The sequence below is a fragment of the Scyliorhinus canicula genome, chromosome 6 (assembly GCF_902713615.1).
Source record: "Scyliorhinus canicula chromosome 6, sScyCan1.1, whole genome shotgun sequence".
Taxonomy (NCBI): Eukaryota; Metazoa; Chordata; class Chondrichthyes; order Carcharhiniformes; family Scyliorhinidae; genus Scyliorhinus; species Scyliorhinus canicula.
Window position 1 is genome coordinate 69,507,843 of NC_052151.1, and position 20,493 is coordinate 69,528,335.

Below are 20,493 nucleotides of genomic sequence, written 5' to 3' on the forward strand. Positions count from 1 at the left end.
CAGAAGGGAGAACAGTGGCTGTGCGCAGGCGCAGTGCCGGGCAGTGTGAAGAATGTCTGAAGGAGATAGAACAAGTCCCGGACAACCCGGGGTTCCGAGTAACAGCGCGAGCACCAGCTCTGCTCCGGGTAAGGTTCGGATGACCCTCTCCAGTAATTTGTAAGAAGAGAAGGATTACAATTTAAGATTCGGCCTGATGTTTTTATTGTTACAAACAGAGAATACTATTGCGAGGCCTCGTGTCGGTGGATCGCCGGAAGTTGATGCAATTCCCGCGACGGCGACCAGTCTCCTGCTTTTGCAAAATGAATACATTTCTTTTGATTTTGGTGCGGATAGAACCGTGAATGACATCCCCAATGTTGTGCATGACTGTCAATTCATCTTTGCAGTTTAATTCAATAGATGCTGGCAGCAGAAACCGTTGGTTTTCTTGGAACTGGCATGCGACTTTAATTTGTATTTTAAAAGTTATCCTTTCCACCAAGTTATTATTCCTGTGGGGAGCAAGAAGGGAGCTAATGTTTCGAGTCTGGATGACTCTTTATCAAAGCTTTGACAAAGATACATCCATACTTGAAACGTTAGCTCACTTCTCGCTCTCCACAGATGCTGCCAGACCCGCTGTGATTGTACAGAATTTTCTGTTTTTGTTTCAGATGCAGCATCCACAGTAATTTGCTTTTATATACAAGTTATTAATTCTGTTGTCTTTGGCAAATACTGCAAATTGTGCAGTTTCAATTCACACGTTTTTGAGGGGCTAACTCAGAAAAACAATCTCAACCTGTCAGGCAGCATATATGGGAGGAAAAGTAAACATTTCCGATATAACCTGTGAGAGCTGGAAGATATAACAGCTGAGAAAGAAAGACAAGAAGACATTTAATTCCCAGTAAGGTTATTATAGGTAGAGGGACAGAAGCTGGTTAAATGACGTAAGTAATCATACCATAAAACAAAAGAAAGCATGATGAGGGAATTGAGACATACATAAGGCTCGGAGAATACATGAATCGTTAAAGCAGGACAACCTGTTGAAGAGAAATATAAAAAAATTGACAAGGTGGAGCAGATGACTGTTGGGAGAAAATGGTAAACCACCCTGCCGGTCAGACATATTGGGGGAGTGGTCTCCAGCTCCAGCCCAATACCACTTTGGTAATCATTAACTTGTGGATAACGGATGTTAACTTCTGGACAGCATATTATAGAGTCATAGAGGTTTACAGTAAGCATAAAAACAGGCCCTTCTGCCCAACTTGTCCATGCTGCCCAGTTTTTAACACTATGCTTGTCCCAATTGCCCACATTTGGCCCATAACCCTCTATTACCAGCTTTCCCATATAACTATCTAAATGCTTTTTAAAAGTAACAATTTTTCAATGTAAATTTAAGAGTACCCAATTATTATTAATTTTTTTTCCAATTAAGGGGCAATTTAGTGTGGCCTACCGGCACGCAGACACGGGGTCAATGTGCAAACTCCACACTGACAGTGACCTGGGGCCGGGATCGAACCCGGGACCTCAGCACTGTGAGGCAGCAGTGCTAACCACTGTGCCTTTTAAAAGACAAAATTGTACCTGCCTCTACTACAGCCTTTGTCTGCTCATTCCAGACACTCACCATCCTCTGTGTGAAAACATTGCCCCTCTCTACCCTTTGGTATCTCTAGCCTCTTATCTTAAACCTAGGCCTCTAGTTTTCGACTCCCCTGACTTTGAGAAAAAATGTTGACTATCTACCATATCTATGTCCCTGATTATTTTATAGACCTCTATAAGATCACCCGAAGCCTCCTACGCTCCTGGGAAAAAAGTTCCAGTCTATCCAGCCTCTCCTTATAACTCAAACCATCAAGTCCCGGTAGCATCCCAGTAAATCTTTTCTGTGCTCTTTCTAGTTTAAAAATATCCTTTCTATAATAGGCAAGAACTGTACACAGTATTCCAAGTGTGGCCTTACTAATGTCTTGTACCACTTCAACAAAACATCCCAGCTCCTGTATTTAGTGTTCTGACTAATGAAACCAAGCCTACCAAATGCCTTTGTCACCTCCCTGTCCACCTGTGACTCCACTTTTAAGGAGTTATGAACCTGTACTCCTAGAACTCTTTGTTCTATAAGTCACCCCAACTCCCTACCATTAACTGAGTAGGTCCTGCCTCGATTGACTCTACCAAAATGCATCACCTCACATTTATCTACGTTAAACTCCATCTGCCATTCATCGGCCTACTGGCCCAATTGATCAAGATCATGTTGCAATCTTAGATAACCTTCTTCACTGTCCACCATGCCGCCGATCTTGGTGTCATCTGCAAGTTTATGAACCATGCCGTCTAAATTCTCATCCAAATCACTAATATAAATAACAAAGAACAGTGAACCCAGCACCGATCCCTGAGGCACATTGCTGGGCACAGGTCTCCAGTTTGAAAAACGACCCTCTACAAGCACCCCTTTGTCTTCTGTCGTCAAGCCAATTTTGTATCCAATTGGCTATCTCACCCTGGATCCCGTGAGATTTAACCTTATGCAACAACCTACCATGTGTACCTTGTCAAAGGCCTTGCTAAAGTCCATGTTGACAATGACGACTGCACTGCCCTCCCTCTGTGTACCCGAACATGCGCCGGAATGTGTCGTCCAGGGGATTTTCACAGTAACTTCATTGCAGTGTTAATGTAAGCCTACTTGTGACTATACCTTCTTGGTTACCCCTTCAAAAAACTCAATCAATTTTGTGAGGCATGGGGCGGGATTCTCCCCTACCCGGCGGGGCGGGGATCCCGGCGTAGCGGAGTGGCGCCAACCACTCCGGCGTCGGACCTCCCCAAAGGTGCGGAATTTTCCGCACCTTTAGGGGCCAAGCCCTCACATTGAGGGGCTAGGCCCGTACCGGAGCGGTTGGCACGACACCGACTGTCGCCCAAACCGGCTCCAGCGGCCTTTGACGCCCGCCGCCCGGCCTGGCCGAAAGGCCTTCGCCGGTTCGCGCATGCGCCGGTGCGTCAGCTGCCGCTGACGTCACCACCGGCGCATGCGCGCTGGGGGATTCTCTTCCGCCTCCGCCATGGTGGAGGCCGTGGTGGCGGCGGAAGAAAAAGAGTGCCCTCACGGCACTGGTCCGCTGCCGATTGGTGGGCCCCGATCGCGGGCCTGGCCACCGTGGGGCACCCCCCCGGGGTCCGAACACCCCGCGCCCCCCCGGGGGCCCGCTCGCGCTGCTGATCCCGCCGCCACCAGAGGTGGTTCAAACTACGGCGGCGGGAGGCCTCCCAGCGGCGGGACTTCGGCCCATCGCGGGCCGGAGAATCGCCGCAGGGGGCTCACCGATCGGCGGGTGGTGTTTCCCGCCCCTGCCAATTCCCGGGTGGCGGAGAATTTCTGCAACGGCGCGGGCGGGATTTTCGGCGGCCCCGGGCGATTCTCCGACCCTGCTGGGGGTCGGAGAATTTTGCCCATGATTTCCATTCAAAGCCATGCTGACTGTCCCTAATCAGTTCTTGCCTCTCTAAATGCCTGTAGATGTTGTCTCTCAGAATATCTTCTAACACCTTACCTACCATAGACGTCAGGCTCACTGGTGTGTAGCGCCCAGGCTTTTCCCTGTGGCCCTTCTTATCAAAGGCACAACATTTGCTACCCTCCTACCTGCGGACACCTCACCTGTGGCTGTCAATATCTCTGCTAGGGGACCATGATTTCCTCCCTTGCCTCCCACAACGTCCTGGGATACATTCCATGAGGTCCCGGGGATTTCTCTACCTTGATGTTTAAGACTTCCAGCACTTCCTTCTCTGTAATATGTACATTCCTCAAGACATCACTATTTATTTCCCCAAATGAGTAAATACTGCTGAGCAATATTCATTTATCACCTCACCTATTTCTTGTGGATCCGCACATAGGTGACCTTGTAGATCCTAAAGAGGCCCTACTCTCTACCTCGTTACTCTTTTGCCTTTTATGTATATGTAGAAGCTCTTTGGATTCTCCTTTGCCTTATCTGCCAAAGCAATTTCATGTCTCCTTTTTGCCCTCCTGATTTCTCTTATAACTCAACTCCGACAACTGCTATACTCTTTAAGAGAGCTGCCAATGCACGCCGATGACCAGGGCCTCAATATCCGGAGTCATCCCAGGGTTCCCTACTTCTACTAGCCTTGCCCTTCACTCTAAAAGGAATATGCTTACCCTGAACCCTGGTTAACACACTTTTGAAAGCCTCCCATTTACCAGTTGTCCCTTTGCCTGCCAACAGACTACCCCAATTAACTTTTAAAAGTTCCTGTCTAACACCATCAAAATTGGCCTTGCCCCAATTTAGAAATTTAACATTTGGGCCAGACCTATCATTCTCAATAGCTATCTTAAAACTAATGGAATTATGGTCACTAGTTCCAATGTGATCCCTCACTAACACTTCAGTCACCTGCCCTTCCTTATTCTCCAAGAGGATATCAAGTTTTCCCCCCACTCCAGTCGGACCATCCACATACTGCATGAGAAATTCCTCCTGAATACACTCAACAAATTTCTCTCCATTCAAGCCCCGAATGCTAAAGCTGTCCCAGTCAATTTTAGGAAAGTTAAAGTCCCCAACTATTACCGCCCTATTTTTCTTGCAGCAATCTGTAATCTCCTTACATATTTGCTCCTCAATTTTCCGCTGACTATTTGGGGGCCTGTAGTACAATCCTATCAAAGTGATCTCTCCCTCCTTATTTTTCAGTTCTACCCATATAGACTCAGTGAGTGAACCCTCGGATATGTCCCCTAGATCAATAAGTTATTGTCAGAACCAAGTTTTATGCTTAAGGTATTTAACTTTTCTGAATGGTTTTATTTCACAACAGAAATATTCAGCCAGACCAAGTATTGTATTCATAAATACAGTATATAGGACCATTGAAGAATATGTTCACAGCATTTTCATGACTTGTTGCCATCTTAAAAGTATGAGAAAATGTAATATTCACCATCAATGACTGATTGGAGTGGCTGGCCTGTTTGTGTGCTATAAATCCTAGGCTATCCAGCTTGTGTCATTGCAAACCCTCAGACGATGCATTTCATCTACTTGGAATTGGAAACTCCCATCGTATGAGATCCATGATATCAATTACATTTAACGTTGTAATATTCTTTGGCTTTGATTTCTAGTTGAAGATCTACTTGCTCTGAGAGTTTCCAAGAATTGGAACAAAGCTAGCGAGCAAAACTACAGACACTTATAAATAACCTTTGTTATATACTGCATAGTAATTAATCGTTTTTCTGCTTTGTGTTTGTTTATTTTAGATGGCGAGGGTAAGAAAGCCATCCAAGAAAAGGTAGGTGCTGACTTTGCTTTTCACTTAATACCCATTTGTAGCAGGACTGGGTGGGGGGAGAGGCTTTTTCTGTAAGCTCTTCTCACCTTTTTGGATTTTTCTAATTGAACCATAAGTCGTGTGTTTTTCTGTTGTTACTGTGGCAAGTGGCAGCACTGTGTCACAGTGGTTAGCACTGTTTCTTCACGGTGCTAAGGTCCCAGGGTCGGTCCTGGTTCTGGGTCACTGTCCGTGTGGAGTTTGCACATTCTCCCCGTGTTTGTGTGGGTTTCGCCCCCACAACCCAAAGATGTGTCGGGGAGGTGGATTGGTCATGCTAAATTGGCCCTTAATTGGAAAAATAATTGGGTACTCTAAATGTAAAATAAAAAGTTACTGTGGCAAGATACCATGCCAGAATACCTTACGGCAGCAATCATTATGACAATATCGTTTCAAGCCGTACTCTTTATTTTGATGTTGCTGACTTTTGAATTCAGATGGATTGTTTGTGTTAAAACAAAAATAAGCCAAATGCAGGGATGCTTGTGCTAAATTATGTTTTCATAAAAATAGATTTAAAAGACAGTGTCATGATCATGTAAAAGGTGATTCCTCAAAGTGGTCTGTGAGCTAAGAATTTGTGTTATATTTAGCCTCATTTTTTCAATTGTGAATAATTCAGTTTAAAGATATTAAGGGGAAGAGGACAACCAGGGAAAACATAGGGCCCTTTCGTGGTGCTGGAGGACATTGGTAGGGTGTTAAGCGAGTACTTCACATCTATCTTCGTTCGGGAGAAGGAGGATGTAGGTACAGAATTTGGGGAGAGGGATACTGAGATTTTTTGAACAGTTTGACATAGGGAGTGAGGAGGTTTTGGAGATTCTGGTGGGCTTAAAAGTGGACAAATCGCCAGGTTGGGTGACTTGTATCCCAGGCGGCTGTGGGAGGAAATTACAGGAACTCTGACCCAAGTTTTAGTTCCGCTCTGGCTTCACTTAGCTGTTTGTCACTTGCTGCTTATGCTATTTGGCGTGCAAATAGTCCTGTGTTGTAACTTCACTAGATTGACACCTCATTTTTAGGCTGACTGGTGTTGCTCTTGGCATGCTTTCTGCACTCTTCATTGAACCAGGGTTGGTCCCCTGGCTTGGTGGAAATGGTAGAGTGGGTAATGTGCCGGGTTCATGAAGTAACGGATTGTGCTTGACTAAGTTCTGCTGCTGCTGTTGGCCAACAGCGCCTCATGGATGCCCAGGCTGGAGTTGCTAGATCTGTTCAAAGTCTATCCCATTTAGCATGGTGGTAGTGCCACACAACACGATGGAGGGCATCCTCAATGTGAAGATGAGACTTTGTTTCTACAAGGGCTGTGCAGTGGTCACATCTACCGATACGGTCAGATGCATCTGCAGAGGCAGATTGGTGAGGATGAGGTCAAGTATGTTTTTCCCTCTTGTTGGTTCCCTTACCTCCTGCCGCAGTCGCAGTCTAACAGCTATGTCATTTAGGACCTGGCCAACTCAGTCTGTGGAGGTTCTACTGAGCCACTGTTGGTGATGGACATTGAAGTCCCCCCAGAGTACATTCTGCAGCCTTGTCAGCTTCAGTGTTTCCTCCAAGTGGTGTTCTGTATACCGCTGTGCTGCCAATTCTGCCAGGTCTGTCCTGCCAGTGATACAGGAATTACCAAGTGATGGTGGTGTCTGGGACATTGTCTGTAAGGCAGGATTTCATGATTATGATTATATCAGGCTGTTGTTTATTTTGTCTGTGAGACAGGTTCTCTCGCTGTCTGTCTGTCTCTCTCTCCATCTCTCTCCTCCTCAAAACAAAATGCTTGACCTCCATCGTCCTTTTAACCTAGCATGTAATTTTGAACTTCACTTTCCTCTCCAACATCCCTGAACGTGTTGTCACCTTCAGAAGTCCTGCCAGTCTTTCCCAAAATGTCATGTTTGAATCCTTCTGATCAGGTTTCAGCTGCTGCCACAGTACCAAAATGGCTCACATCAAAGTAATAAATTACTTAGGATGTAATAAATTACATCCTATGTGATTGTAACAAAGGTAAACCACCTTTCCTTGATCTGTCTACAGCTTTTGACCAGACTGTGACACTTGCAATGACTTCCCACTTCCACACCATTATCACTCGTGGCCCCCAAAGATCTATTCTTGACAATCTGACAATTTGTGGGCAGCATGGTAGCATGGTGGTTAGCATAAATGCTTCACAGCTCCAGGGTCCCAGGTTCGATTCCCGGCTGGGTCACTGTCTGTGCGGAGTCTGCACGTCCTCCCCGTGTGTGCGTGGGTTTCCTCCGGGTGCTCCGATTTCCTCCCACAGTCCAAAGATGTGCGGGTTAGGTGGATTGGCCATGCTAAATTGCCCGTAGTGTCCTAAAAAGTAAGGTTAAGGGGGGGGGGGGGGGTTGTTGGGTTACGGGTATAGGGTGGATACATGGGTTTGGGTGGGGTGATCATTGCTCGGCACAACATCGAGGGCCAAAGGGCCTGTTCTGTGCTGTACTGTTCTATGTTCTATGTTCTAATCTCCTATTTCTCAGTGGCATATTGCCCCATAGTAACATTAATGCAAAATCACAATATCAGTTGTAACATGGACACCGTCTGCACCCAACTCTTTCTTACAATTCCCTCTCTCTACTCTTTATCAGACTATTTGCTTTTGATAAGCAAATATATATAGACTGACAGTCAAAGCAAATTTCATTTTGATGACCCAATATCACTCCTCTTCCTAGAAAACTAAAAATCACATCTTGCCCCATTCATGGACTGACATTTTCACAGTTTTCCAAACTGTATTTCTCGCTACCTGTAACCCCTCCATTCTCAACCCTACACATTCTCATCTTCTGGTTGTGCCCTGTATCTCCACCTATCTTCAACTGACAGTTTTGGTGCTATCAGCTGACAACCTGACCATTTGAACCTATTTCCTAAACCATCAAGTTCACTCCTTTTTCCAAAAAACAACTTTTAGTCACTCTTCCCAATTTTTGCCTTCCTGGCGAGGAATCCATTTTTTCTTTCATTTCCAAAAAGCCAATCCTTCATCAGCTGGCCAAAGAGCACGTAGAACGGCCATCAGCTCCAAGTCACACAGCATTATGACTTGGAAATATGTTGCCATTTGCTCATCATCACTGGGTCAATGACCTGGAACTACCGACCTAACACGAGTAACCTCATTACATGAATAGCAGCAGATAAAGAAGCCACAGCCTTTATTTGGATTTTTAAAATGGGTTGATAGGAGCACAGTCAGGGCAGACCTTTCGGTCCACCGATGGTGGATTTGCAAGTGAGGGGCCCGTAAAATTCCCGAATGGCCTTCCTGCTGCCTTCTCACCCTTTGTCCACAGTTTTACAGGGGGGCAGGTGAGGCCTAAGGTAGCCTGCCTGCACTCTCCCCAAATGAGGTATTTTAAGTGCCACATAAGTTCCAGGCAATGACCATCTCCAACAAGACATAATGTAACCATCATCCTCATGATGTTCAGTGGCATTACAATTGCTTAATTCCCTACCGTTAACATATTTGGGTTTACCAGAAAACTGCACTGGACCAACCACATAAATATTGTGGCTATAAGAGCAGATCAGAGGCTGGTAATTCTGCAGACTGTAACGGACTCCCCAAAGCCAATCTATCATCAACAAGACACAAGTCAGGAGTGCATAGGAATACTCCACGTTTGTCTGGATTGGTGCAGCTCCAACAATACTTAAGCTCAGCAGCATCCAGGACAAAGCAACCCACTTGATAGGTACCAAATCCGTCAACCTAAACATCTACAAGATGCACTACAGAAATTCACTAAGGCATCTTCAACAGTACCTTCCAAACCAGTGACCTCTTTCATCTAAAAGGACAAGGGCTGCAGATACATGGTAGTAGCGCTACCTGCAGGTTCCCCTCCAAGCCACATGTCATCCTGACTTGGAACTATATCACTATTCCTCCATAGTTGTGGAATCAAAATCCTGCAACTCTTCCTAGTAGCACTGTGTACCTAAACCACATGGATTACAGCGGTCCAAGTAGATGGTTCAAGCAGGCAGCTCACTACCACCGTCTCAAGGGTAATCTGGGCACCAGCCTCCCCAGACAGGCGCCGGAATGTGGCGACTAGGGGCTTTTCACAGTAACTTCATTGAAGCCTACTCGTGACAATAAGCGATTTTCATTTCATTTTTTTTTTTCAAATGCTGGCCTTGCCAACAATGTCTACATCCAGTGAAAGAATGAAAAAGAAGTGGCCATTTAAGGCCACCTCACTTGGCTCAATTATTTGGCTGACTGGAGGAGTTCAGGAACGAGGAGAGGGAAGGTTTGTCCTGCGTGGGGCTAGGTTGGGAAAGTGAGGCCTCCATCACTGACCCCATTCCAGTTTGGGTGCCGTCTCCAGCACCAGATTTTTGTAATTGAATTGAAATTCCACCAACTGCTATGGTGAGATGTTAAACCATTAGCCTTGGCCTCTGGATTACTAATTCAGTGATATTACAGGCCGAGTATCATTTTTCTGTAAATCCGAACACTTCCAAACACCCGTCTTTTGTTTTTGAGCCTCATGAACCATTAGGAAGTCTAACCCGAGCTGACATGACCCGAGATGACTTTGCTGATCGCACCCGATCTTTATTATTCAGTGGGTCATCTTATTTTTCTAGCCATTTTATTTATTTTAGACTGTAGCTAGCCTGGACTTAGACCATTGAAATACAAGTAGGCCTAAAAGTGGTATTCAAAAAATAAAATGATCTGAAATCCAAAATGTACTCAGCCCTGACATTCAACCTGTACCGTTATGCCACTGTCTCCTCTTGTCTACACTTGTACAGTTCACGGTTCTAATCTTCCTTATTATAAAAAGGCTTTAGAAGCATTGGATGAATTGTCCTCATCTGGAAAGGCTGCATAGCCTGGGCAAGAAAGAGAAGATTGTGGGGTGATATGTTTCTGATAACTAGAAATATTAAATATTAGACAGTCACTAATAAATCCAGTAGGGAATTCGGGCAACATTTCTTAATCCAAAGTTGTGAAGAATTGGAAACGTGCAGCCTAATGTCTGGTTGATGTGAAACATCCCCAATCCCACAGTGTGCGCGTGCACAGCATCCAGTGTTGTTTTCATTTTGCGATGGCAGCATACCATGTCCCAACTCTCCTATGCAGAAGGACTGCACTGGAATTGATAGAAGCCCTAGTCCTAGTTTGGGTGGTTATTATAAAGCTACCATCAAAACTTTATGTTCATCTGATGTTCTTGCTTAAGTCGGCTACTTTTGGGTCTTGACCTTTATTGTCCATTTTGTTCCCTCTTTGAGTTTTGAAAAGAGTGAAATCTGTAAATTCTAGACAATTTAGGATTTTTGCAGATGTCTCTCCTTTCAAAATGGTCAATGTATGTACTGTAGAATGGGGTGTACTTGTTCCAGCATCTAGAATGGAAGAAAAACTGGACTGTGCAAGCATTCATTTCCTGAAGCAGGATCATTTCGCTACAGCAATGGATGCTGGATATAGGGTTCCCCATTTCAACAAAGCTGTTCTTTCACAAAATCCATTGTTCTAAATCGGGTATAGGGTGGATACGTGGGTTTGAGTAGGGTGATCATGGCTCGGCACAACATTGAGGGCCGAAGGGCCTGTTCTGTGCTGTACTGTTCTATGTTCTATGTTAAAACCTGTTTTTGTTGAGCTTCGTTCTTTATTTGATGTTTCAGTTTCCCTGGTTTGTAGAAATTTCATACACGCTTAGCACCCAGTGACAAAAGAGGCAAGTCATCTAATGAATTCAAGAAGGCCCACTGTTTCAGGTTCCGTGAGCTTGTCCGCCCAGCTAGCCTGGTCGCCCATGCGCCAAGCATCCGACCCCCTTTTGTTCTCCCTCCCCCGCCGCTCGAACATACATATGCAAAACATCACAATCCCCAACAAACACAAAGAAGAAAATACCACCCACCATTACCCCACAAGAACAAAGTTAACCCGCACAGAAAACTGCCCAAAAAATTGGTACAAAAACATGACATACACAGCTTAAAAAGAAAATAGATTTTGCAGCACAGGCACAGAATTACTCACCCCCCAAGTTCAATGTCCTCAATCACCTGTCAGTCCCCGTCCTTAGCAAAGTTCATTGCCTCATCCAGCGATCCAAAATAAAGCTCTTGGCCCTCGTAAGTGACCCACAAACGAGCTGGGTACAGCATGCTGAATTTCACCCCCTTCTTGAAGTGTGCTGATTTAACCTTGTTAAAGCTCGCTCTTCTTTTGGCCAGTTCCGCACCCAAGTCCCAGTAAATGCACAGCTTGTTGTCTTGCCATTTGCAGCTCCTTGTCTGCCTGGCCCACCTCAAAATCTGTTCCTTATCCTGGAACCGGTGCATTCTCACCACATCGCCCTCGGCAGGTCATTCATCCGCGGCTTCCTCGCAAGCGCTCTGTGCACCCTGTCCACTTCCAAGGGTCGGGTAAACGCACCTTCCCCCAGCAGCTTCTCTAACATATGCGCCACATATGCCCCTGCGTCCAATCCCTCGCTGCCCTCCGGGAGGCCAACGATCCTCAAATTCTGCCTGCGCGACCTGTTCTCCGAATCATCCACCTTCTCTTGCAGTCTTTTCTGGTAGTCCCTCATCTCCGCCACCATCGTGGTTAGTTGGTCCTCGTGCTCAGCCACCTTCTCTTCCACCTTCTGGATCGCCAGTTCCTAGGCTTCCACCCCGTCTTAATCGGTACTCCTGTCTTTGCTTGGCGAAACCCTCGGAGGTCCCAAAAGTCCACCACGAGCGGGAGCTACCAAATAAGCGCCCTCTCACTCCATGGCCGCCACCGGAAGTCATTGCTGTTTCAGGTTGAGCATGTAAACTTTCATTGAAACTGTCTTGGGGCTGCAAGGATGCATTTACTCAGCAGCAACTGTGCCGAGACTAGTAACTGTACATCAGGTTCTTGCCAGACAAAACCATGTTCATTTTACTTGACCCCTGCCTATAACTTTAACCCTCTTGCCCTGGAAAGGACCCTAGATGCATGGATAGCCAATACACATAATTGTCTCTGAAAATGTAGCAGTCTAGAAGTTTACAGAATGGATTGGATTGGATTGGATTTGTTTATTGTCACGTGTACCGAGGTACAGTGAAAAGTATTTTTCTGCAAGCAGCTCAACAGATCATTCAGTACATGGGAAGAAAAGGGAATTGAACAGAATTCAAGAAAATACATGAGAATACATAATAGGGCAACACAAGATATACAATGTAACTACATAAGCATTGGCATCGGATGAAGCAGACAGGGTGTAGTGTTAATGAGGACAGTCCATAAAAGGGTCATTTAGGAGTCTGGTGACAGTGGGGAAGAAGCTGTTTTTGAGTCTGTTCGTCCGTGTTCTCAGACTTCGGAGGTGTCTCTGCTCACATAAACAGACCTCCCCTAGCCCCTGCTCGACGCTTGTTAAGCCAGTTTTGAGACAGCACTTTCTCTGTACTCCATACCATGCTAAATGCAAATGGTGTGAGGCTCAGACAGATTGTATAGCCTTGCTGTTGATTAAGCCGAAATCTAAATTGACATCAGATGCTGTTTGGCAATGCAGAAGGTAAACAGTGTTCAAACATTTCTTATTGAGTAGATGCATTGCCAAACACTTGTGCTGTAAATTGTTTTGAGATTGAGGGTAGTTTGTTAATTTGTTTATAAGGAATGCTAAACCTAATCCAAGGTTGTGAAGCATCAAATGGTACTATTGAATTATGATTTATTAAAAAAAATTATTGAAAGGAGCTGCAGTGGAGTGGCCCTCTCCTGGATTATTGCTCCCATTTGGGCTTGAGGCACAAATATTAATAAGGATATACTGAGCAGTGTTCATTTCTCACAGAAATATTTTCATCAGGGCCCACTTCAGATATTCTCTGCACTGCACTCATCTGCTACATATGTCTCTGAACTTGGATAACTACATCAATACAGGGCCTTACAGTGCCAGGAATCCAGGTTTAATTTTGACCGTGGGTGACTGTGGAGTTTGCACGTTCTCCCCGTGTCTGCATGGGTTTCCCCCCACAATCCAAAGGTGTGCAGCTTAGCTGCATTGGCCATGATAAATTGCCCCTTAGTGTCCAGGGATGTGCAGCTGAGGTGGGGTTACTGGGTTGCGGGGATGGGTGAGAGCATAGGTCTAGGTAGGATTCTCTTTCGGAGGGCTGGTGCAGACACGATGGGCTGAATGGCCTCCTTCTACACTGTAGATTTCTATGAGGCTCCATGCCAATTCCATCCATCTGACAACATTATTCCACCACAGGAGCTCTGATTTTAATTCTCCGTCCTATTATCTCATCGCCTTTTCCTTTTGATACCAGATATATGTATCTTAATATTTTCTTTGTAGTCCAACTTATTTAACCCTAACCCATATCCATTTGTGGATGCGTTTTGACTGCTGCTCCATTTTTTCCCACATATTTTTCTACCCCCTTGTCTTTTTTTGTATTTTTTATTACCTGTTCATGTGATGAATCATGAATGTGACCGTCGCCTTTCTATCCTGCAGTCTATGTGGTAGGTATACTTGAAGTGATGTTCGGGAGGGAGTTCAGCATTTTGACCCAGTGACAGTGGAAGAATAGTGATTATAGGATGGGAATAGAGGGATACTGACCCCGGAAGTGTAGAAGATTTTAGTTTAGACGGGAAGCATGGTCGGCACAGGCTTGGAGGGCCGAAGGGCCTGTTCTGTGCTGTACTTTTCTTTGTTCTTTGTTCTTTTACATGTTTCTGAGTTCAGGTAGCATGTTGCAGATGATATCCCCATGAAGTTGCTGCCCTCGCTCCAGGTGCTAGAGGTCACAGGTTTGGAAGGTGCTGTTAATACACTGTCACGTTGCCTCAGTGCATCTTGTACATCATAGAAACGGCTGCCATTGTACTCGACAGTGGCAGAAGTGAATGTTTGAGGTTGTGGATGGGTTGCCAGACACTAGGAGATAACCAAGTAGGTGTTGATGAAGTGCCCGAGTATATCTTGTACTCTAATTAGTATTCGGTTTTGAATGGTGAGGATAACTGTTCCTCTGGGGAACACAGCCAGGGCTAAGTCATCTGAGTCAACCTAAAGGGGACAGAAATTAGTTGGATCAATGGTAGTTCCCATGGTCATCATTATTGAGACTAACTTTCTATTCAAGATGTATTAATTACCATGGTGGGATTTGAACCCTCGACCTCTTGATTACTAATCAATTGATATTACCACTAAGCTGCCCTCTTCCTCCTACAATTCCTACTTCTGTAGAGAATAAAGGTGCCCATCCCCACCTGCACCACAATTTTCCAACTTTTAAATCCCCTTTTCTTTGATTTAACCTTTGCTTCTAGACACCATTATCCAAACTCCATGGCCAGGATTCTCCGAGCCCGCACCTAGGGGGGGCGAGCAAATCCCGCCGAGTCCCGCTGGCGTTGTTTGCGTGTGGTCCTACCCAGCGGGACCTCGGCGTTCTGGCTGCGAGGTCCGTCGAGGTGGGGGGGGGGGGGGGGGGGGGGCCGACCCCAGGGGGGCCTCCACGGGGGCAACCGATTGCCGGGCGCGCTAATTCCGGGGGGGGGGGGGGGGCTAATGTTCCTCCGCGCCGGGCCCCTGTAGGGCTCCGTCATGTTGCCCGCTGGCCGGCGCAAAGGCTGTGATCCGCATGCGCGGACACGTGCCAGCTCGGCTTTTGCCGCCGGATCAGCGCGCAGTACTCCGGCGCCATCTGGCCCCCGAGGACAGGGAGAATGATTGGGCCTGGAGACACATTGAAGCCGGCATCGCTCGTGCCGGTTTTGACGCCGGCGTCAACACTTGGCCGGGATTCAGGAAAATCCCGACCCATATCTCTCTTTCCCCTCTGACCCACTCTAACTTTGTTCCACTCAGTCACAGTTCCTTGCAGCGCCGATCTGGTGACATCCTGGCCTAGGCATACCATAGAACCATAGAATTCCTACACTGCAGAAGGAGGCTATTTGGCTCATCAAGTCTGCACTGGCTCTTGGAAAGATCACCCCACCCAAGCCCACACCTCCACCCTATCCCCACACCTCCATCCTATCCCTTAACCCCAGCCAACCTTTTTGGACAGTAAGGGCAATTAAGCATAGCCAATGCACCTAACCTACACATCTTTGGACTGTGGGAGGAAACCCATGCAGGCACGGGGAGAACGTGCAGTCTCCGCTCAGATAGTGACCCAAACCGTGAATGATCCTGGGACCCTGGAGCTGTGAAGCAACTGTGTTAACCACTGTGCTACCGAGCTGCCCCATTTAAAATGGCCAATCTACCTTAACCTGTACATCATTGGACTGTGGAAGGAAACCCATACAGACACAGGGAGAGAGTGCAAACTCCACCCAGACCATCACCTGAGGCTGGAATTGAATCCTGATCTCTGTGCCACGGTGCCGCCCACTTGCTGAAGGTAATGCATTTAGGGAAAGCACACAAGGCAAGGGATTACAGAATAAATTGTAGGACACCAAGAAGTTTAAAGGAACAGAGGGCCATTGGAGAACAGGCTCACAGATCTATGAAATTACAGAGCAGAAGACATATGGAATATTTTTGTTATCCAAACATAGAAGATATGAGCAAGGACTTGATGGCTGAGGAAGGTGTATTCATAACATGGTCAAGCAGGTTGAGTATCAATCTGAAAATCTTTCCAACACAGGCCAATGGCGGTAGTAAGAGGGGGAGAGATTCCTGCTCAGCCATGTGATGGAAATAAAGCTGGAGGCTCCTATCACTATTCATAGCTCCAGATACCAACATGCATGTAAATGTGCATATTGCCACGGCAACTCAGACTCTCAGGGGTGGCTGGTTGGGTCAATTGGCTGGATGCTTGCTCTAAATCAGATTGGTGCCAACAGAATGGGGCGGATTTGGGACCTGCCTCTTTGCCCTATCCATGGTGGAGATCATTGCACTGTGGGTTGGATCTGTCTTTTGATAGAGAACTGAGAAGTAGAAGAGATTGGAACGAGCTACTTTCCTTCGGAGAGCAGTCAATACCCAGGGGGCATAGATTTGAAGTAATAGGCAGAAGGATCGGGAGGGAGTTGGGGTGTAATTTATTTATTTCAACCAAATGGTGGTAGGGTTCAGAAACTCACTGGGCGGGATTCACCATTCTGGAGACTAAGGCCCCATGACGGCGTGAAAACGGTCATCGCACAAAATGGCCACCGATTGCCTGCTCGGGGGCGTCGGGAGGGTGGGGGGGGGCTTGCTAGCAGCCAAGCAGTGTAGAGCTCCCAGCCCTAGCTGCCGATACGGCCTGGAGCATTGCCAGGTCCGTGACCATGCCATGTTTCCTGGCGGACGCAGCCCGTGGGCCCAGCCCACCAAAGTAGTCCCCCTCCCCCCTTCGGCTGGCTTGCGCGCCACGGACTGCCTCTCCACAGTGCCCCTAACCCCGAATAATACCCCCTGCCCACGGATCGGCCCTCCCCCGACTGTGATGGTGCTGGCTGGACTGAGTCGGAAGCCGCACGGCTGAGTTTACAACGGAAGAGACCATGAGAGTCCCACGCCGTCGGGAACTCGGCAGGTTGGAGACGGAGCATCGCGGGGCGGGCTTCAGGCAATAACCTCAGGCCGGCCGTGCGGCGGACTCCTAGAGAACGCTGATTTTCAGGGGACGGAGAATCGCGAAAGCGTCGGTGCCCGCGATTTCGCCGTCATTGGGGTTTCAGTGTTGGGGATCAAAAATCACTGCCTAGAAAGATGATAACCATATTAAAAAAATACTTGGGTATATATCAGAAGTGTTGTAACTGACAGGGCTATGGATTCAGAGTTGGAAAGTGTGATTAGGCTTTATAGCTCTTTTGTGAATCTTAAAACATTTGGGCTAAATGGTCCCTGTGCCACACATTTTCTGTGTTTCTATGAAAATGTTTGGCTGAGAATACTGTTTTGAGAAGCTCTGCAGGGAAGTCCTGAGGCTGAAATGATTGGGGTCCGACAATCATAACCACCTTCCTTTATGCTTGGTAGGACTCCAGTTAGTGAAGAGCTTTCCCCCCCCAGTCTCCATTGACTTCCCAATCCACATTTTGTTCGATTCTGCCTAATGTTGAGACAAGTCGGTGAATAGGTCATTGTCGAGCTGATGCCATTTGATTGCACCTTCTATCAACTTACTATTAATTGAGTGTAGACTGATGGAGCCAAATCCGATGTGTCATGCTTTTTGTGGCAGGACATACCTGGGCAATTATACTTAATCAAATAGATGCCAGTGTTGTAGCTCTTCTGGCTAGTTTGGCTAGAGGGACAGCTGGTTCTGAAGTACAAGTCTTTAACATTACAGCTGGAATGGCTGCTCGTGAAACCTTTGGTGTATGCAGCTCTCTGGGAATGCAATTCTCGCTTCAGTCCATAATTCCCACGTAATCTAAGTGAAATGATTGAAGTGGAATGCCATGTGGTGGTCAGGCACTTTCACAGAGAGATAACTATTAACTCACTTACCCTGGATATGTTTTGCACAACTAGCATTAAAACAATGTAGGTGAAGCTTGTGAATATACCTTTTGGGAAACGGGGTGACGTGGGGTCATGATAAAAGGTGGAAATATAATCTAATAAAATAACTGGTAAGAATGTTGGCACTGCTGCCTCACAGCTCCAGGGATCCGGGTTCAATTCCGGCCTCAGGTGACTGTCTGTGTGGAGTTTGCACTTTCTCCCCGTGACTGCGTGGGTTTCCTCCGGGTGCTCCGGTTTCCTTCCACGGTCTAAAGATGTGCAGGTTAGATTGATTGGCCATGATAAATTGCCCCTTAGTGTCCAAAAGGTTAGGTGGGGTTACTGGGTTACAGGAATAGGGTTGAGGCGTGGGCTTAAGTAGGGTGCCCGTTCCAAGGGCTGGTGCAGACTCCATGGGCCGAATGGCCTCCTTCCTGCACTGTAAATTCTATGATGTACATATATCTTTGTCTTTGATTCTGCAACCTCTGACATGGCTTGACTATTGGACAGTGCAATAAATACAATTAGATATCTAATATGCTGTGATTACGAAGGGTTATATCAGAAAATAAAATCATACTTTGAAGCAAGTATTCTGAATCATTTTTTCCCCTTCTAATCAGATGAATAAAAATAATGAAATAATGAATGGCTACTAGCCAGAGTAAACCATGTGATATTGCTGACTAACTTCCTTGATGTTAAATACATTTGCTGTAATGTGCTGCTGGTAACAAGATTACATTGTGTTTTCATCCTTTATGTTGATGCAGTAATTGGCAATGACCCAATATAATACCCTTTCTGAAAATCACACATGGTCTGAGCTTCAGGAAACCCATAACCAACACTGGTTTTGATTTTATGTGTGAAATGATTGTGTGAAACAGTAGACAAATTTATTTAATTACCCTATTTACAATACCTGGATAATATTTCTCCCGTCTCCTATCCTCGAGCGTGGGAAATGTGCTTTGTGAGCCCTTTAGTTATATTTTTCGTAGTTCAACGCACTCTGGGATGATTCCCTTCAACTGCAAGGAGGTTAATCTATTTCCAATCTTCACAAAAAGAATACCAGATGGATCAGTAATAGGGAAAGATACATTTGGGGTGAATATATGACTACTTAGCTGAAGAGAGTCGTTTTAGGGATACCCAAAGTGGCTTCAGAAAAAAGCCATGTCTTACAAGTTTGACTACATTTTTGAAGATGTCACCACAATAGTGGATGAGTGAAGCCCAGTGGACATTCGCTGTTTAGACTTCCAAAAAACTTTGGACAGGATGCCACAAATTGCAAAATATTGGAATGTGTGCTATTGGACTGAGTCTAACACAAACATAAATAATTTTTCACTTGCAGCCTGCCAAAGAGTAATGTGTTATGAGTTTTGTAGAAAATTGTGATTGCCAAAATTGATAAGTAAAAATAAACTTTTTTGAGATTCTGCATTTTTTAATTAGATCTCCTAAACAACTTGAACATTGTTTATGCCAGAGTAGCCCTTACATAAGCGAGGGACTGAACAAAATAATATGAATCATGATTAAAGATTAGAGATTTCTATCATTACTAACAAATGCTGGACTGATCATTCTGGTATGTGAGATAGTGCATCATCTTCATAGAATTTACAGTACAGAAGGAGGCCATTCGGCCCATCGAGTCTGCACCGGCTCTTGGAAAGAGCACCCTACCCAAGGTTAACACCTCCACCCTATCCCAATAACCCAGTAACCCCACCCAACACTAAGGGCAATTTTGGACACTAAGGGCAATTTATCATGGCCAATCCATCTAACCTGCACATCTTTGGACTGTGGGAGGAAACCGGAGCACCCAGAGGAAACCCACGCACACACGGGGAGGATGTGCAGACTCTGCACAGACAGTAACCCAGTCCGGAATCGAACCTGGGACCCTGGAGCTGTGAAGCCATTGTGCTATCCACAATGCTACCGTGCTGCCAATTATCTGTCCAGTTATTATTCAATTCCACGTTGACTTATTATGCTTCAAGTAAGAAGTAAATTATTTTTGTTAAATGTGGTGTCATGATTAAAAAGGACACTTTTGGCATGAAAGTTGCAAACGTATTTCGGTGAGACTGAGGAGTGGGATTTTCCGTTCACGCCCGCTCCAAGACCGGAAATTCTCTCCCGAGGTCAATGGACCTTTAAATGGTCTGTCAAGTTGTCGATCCTGCCCGTGACATTGCTGCGGTGGGCGGGACCAGAATATTTACCCAAGGACATATAGTTGGGTCTCCAAAACATGTCTGAATGGATTCTGCATTGAAGGTAGTATCGGATGTATGTCTATTTGCCATGGTCAGGATTTTGTCTTCTCTAGCTCCAGCGATGTAATAAGAGGACAGTTTTTTATTGAGACAGTATTTCACACAATCAAAGGCTCATGATCTTTAAGGACAAGTACTCGAACATGGTCCTGTCCTTGAATGAATCACCATGTGTTGACAATGAGATTGAAAGCATTTCTAATTGCCTGATTTGCTGTGAGGAATTTTGCCAAATATATACCAGTTTGAAATGATCGAAATACTGAAACAGTTTGTCATTCATTTCTGTTTCC

At 45.8% G+C, this 20,493-nt stretch overlaps 1 protein-coding gene across 3 annotated transcripts in view; it reads left to right on the forward strand.

Moving 5' to 3' along the window:
- Window positions 1-20,493, forward strand: part of eif2b4 (eukaryotic translation initiation factor 2B, subunit 4 delta) — a 77,347-nt gene continuing 56,854 nt past the window's right edge. Inside the window, exons 1-2 of one of the 3 annotated variants that reach the window (XM_038799468.1) lie at window positions 1-128; window positions 5,312-5,343. In XM_038799468.1, coding sequence (XP_038655396.1) covers window positions 53-128; window positions 5,312-5,343 — 108 coding nt within the window. In that variant the 5' untranslated portion in view covers window positions 1-52. The remainder of the gene's footprint in view (window positions 129-5,311; window positions 5,344-20,493) is intronic. The other 2 variants (XM_038799466.1, XM_038799467.1) reach the window with 2 other exon arrangements.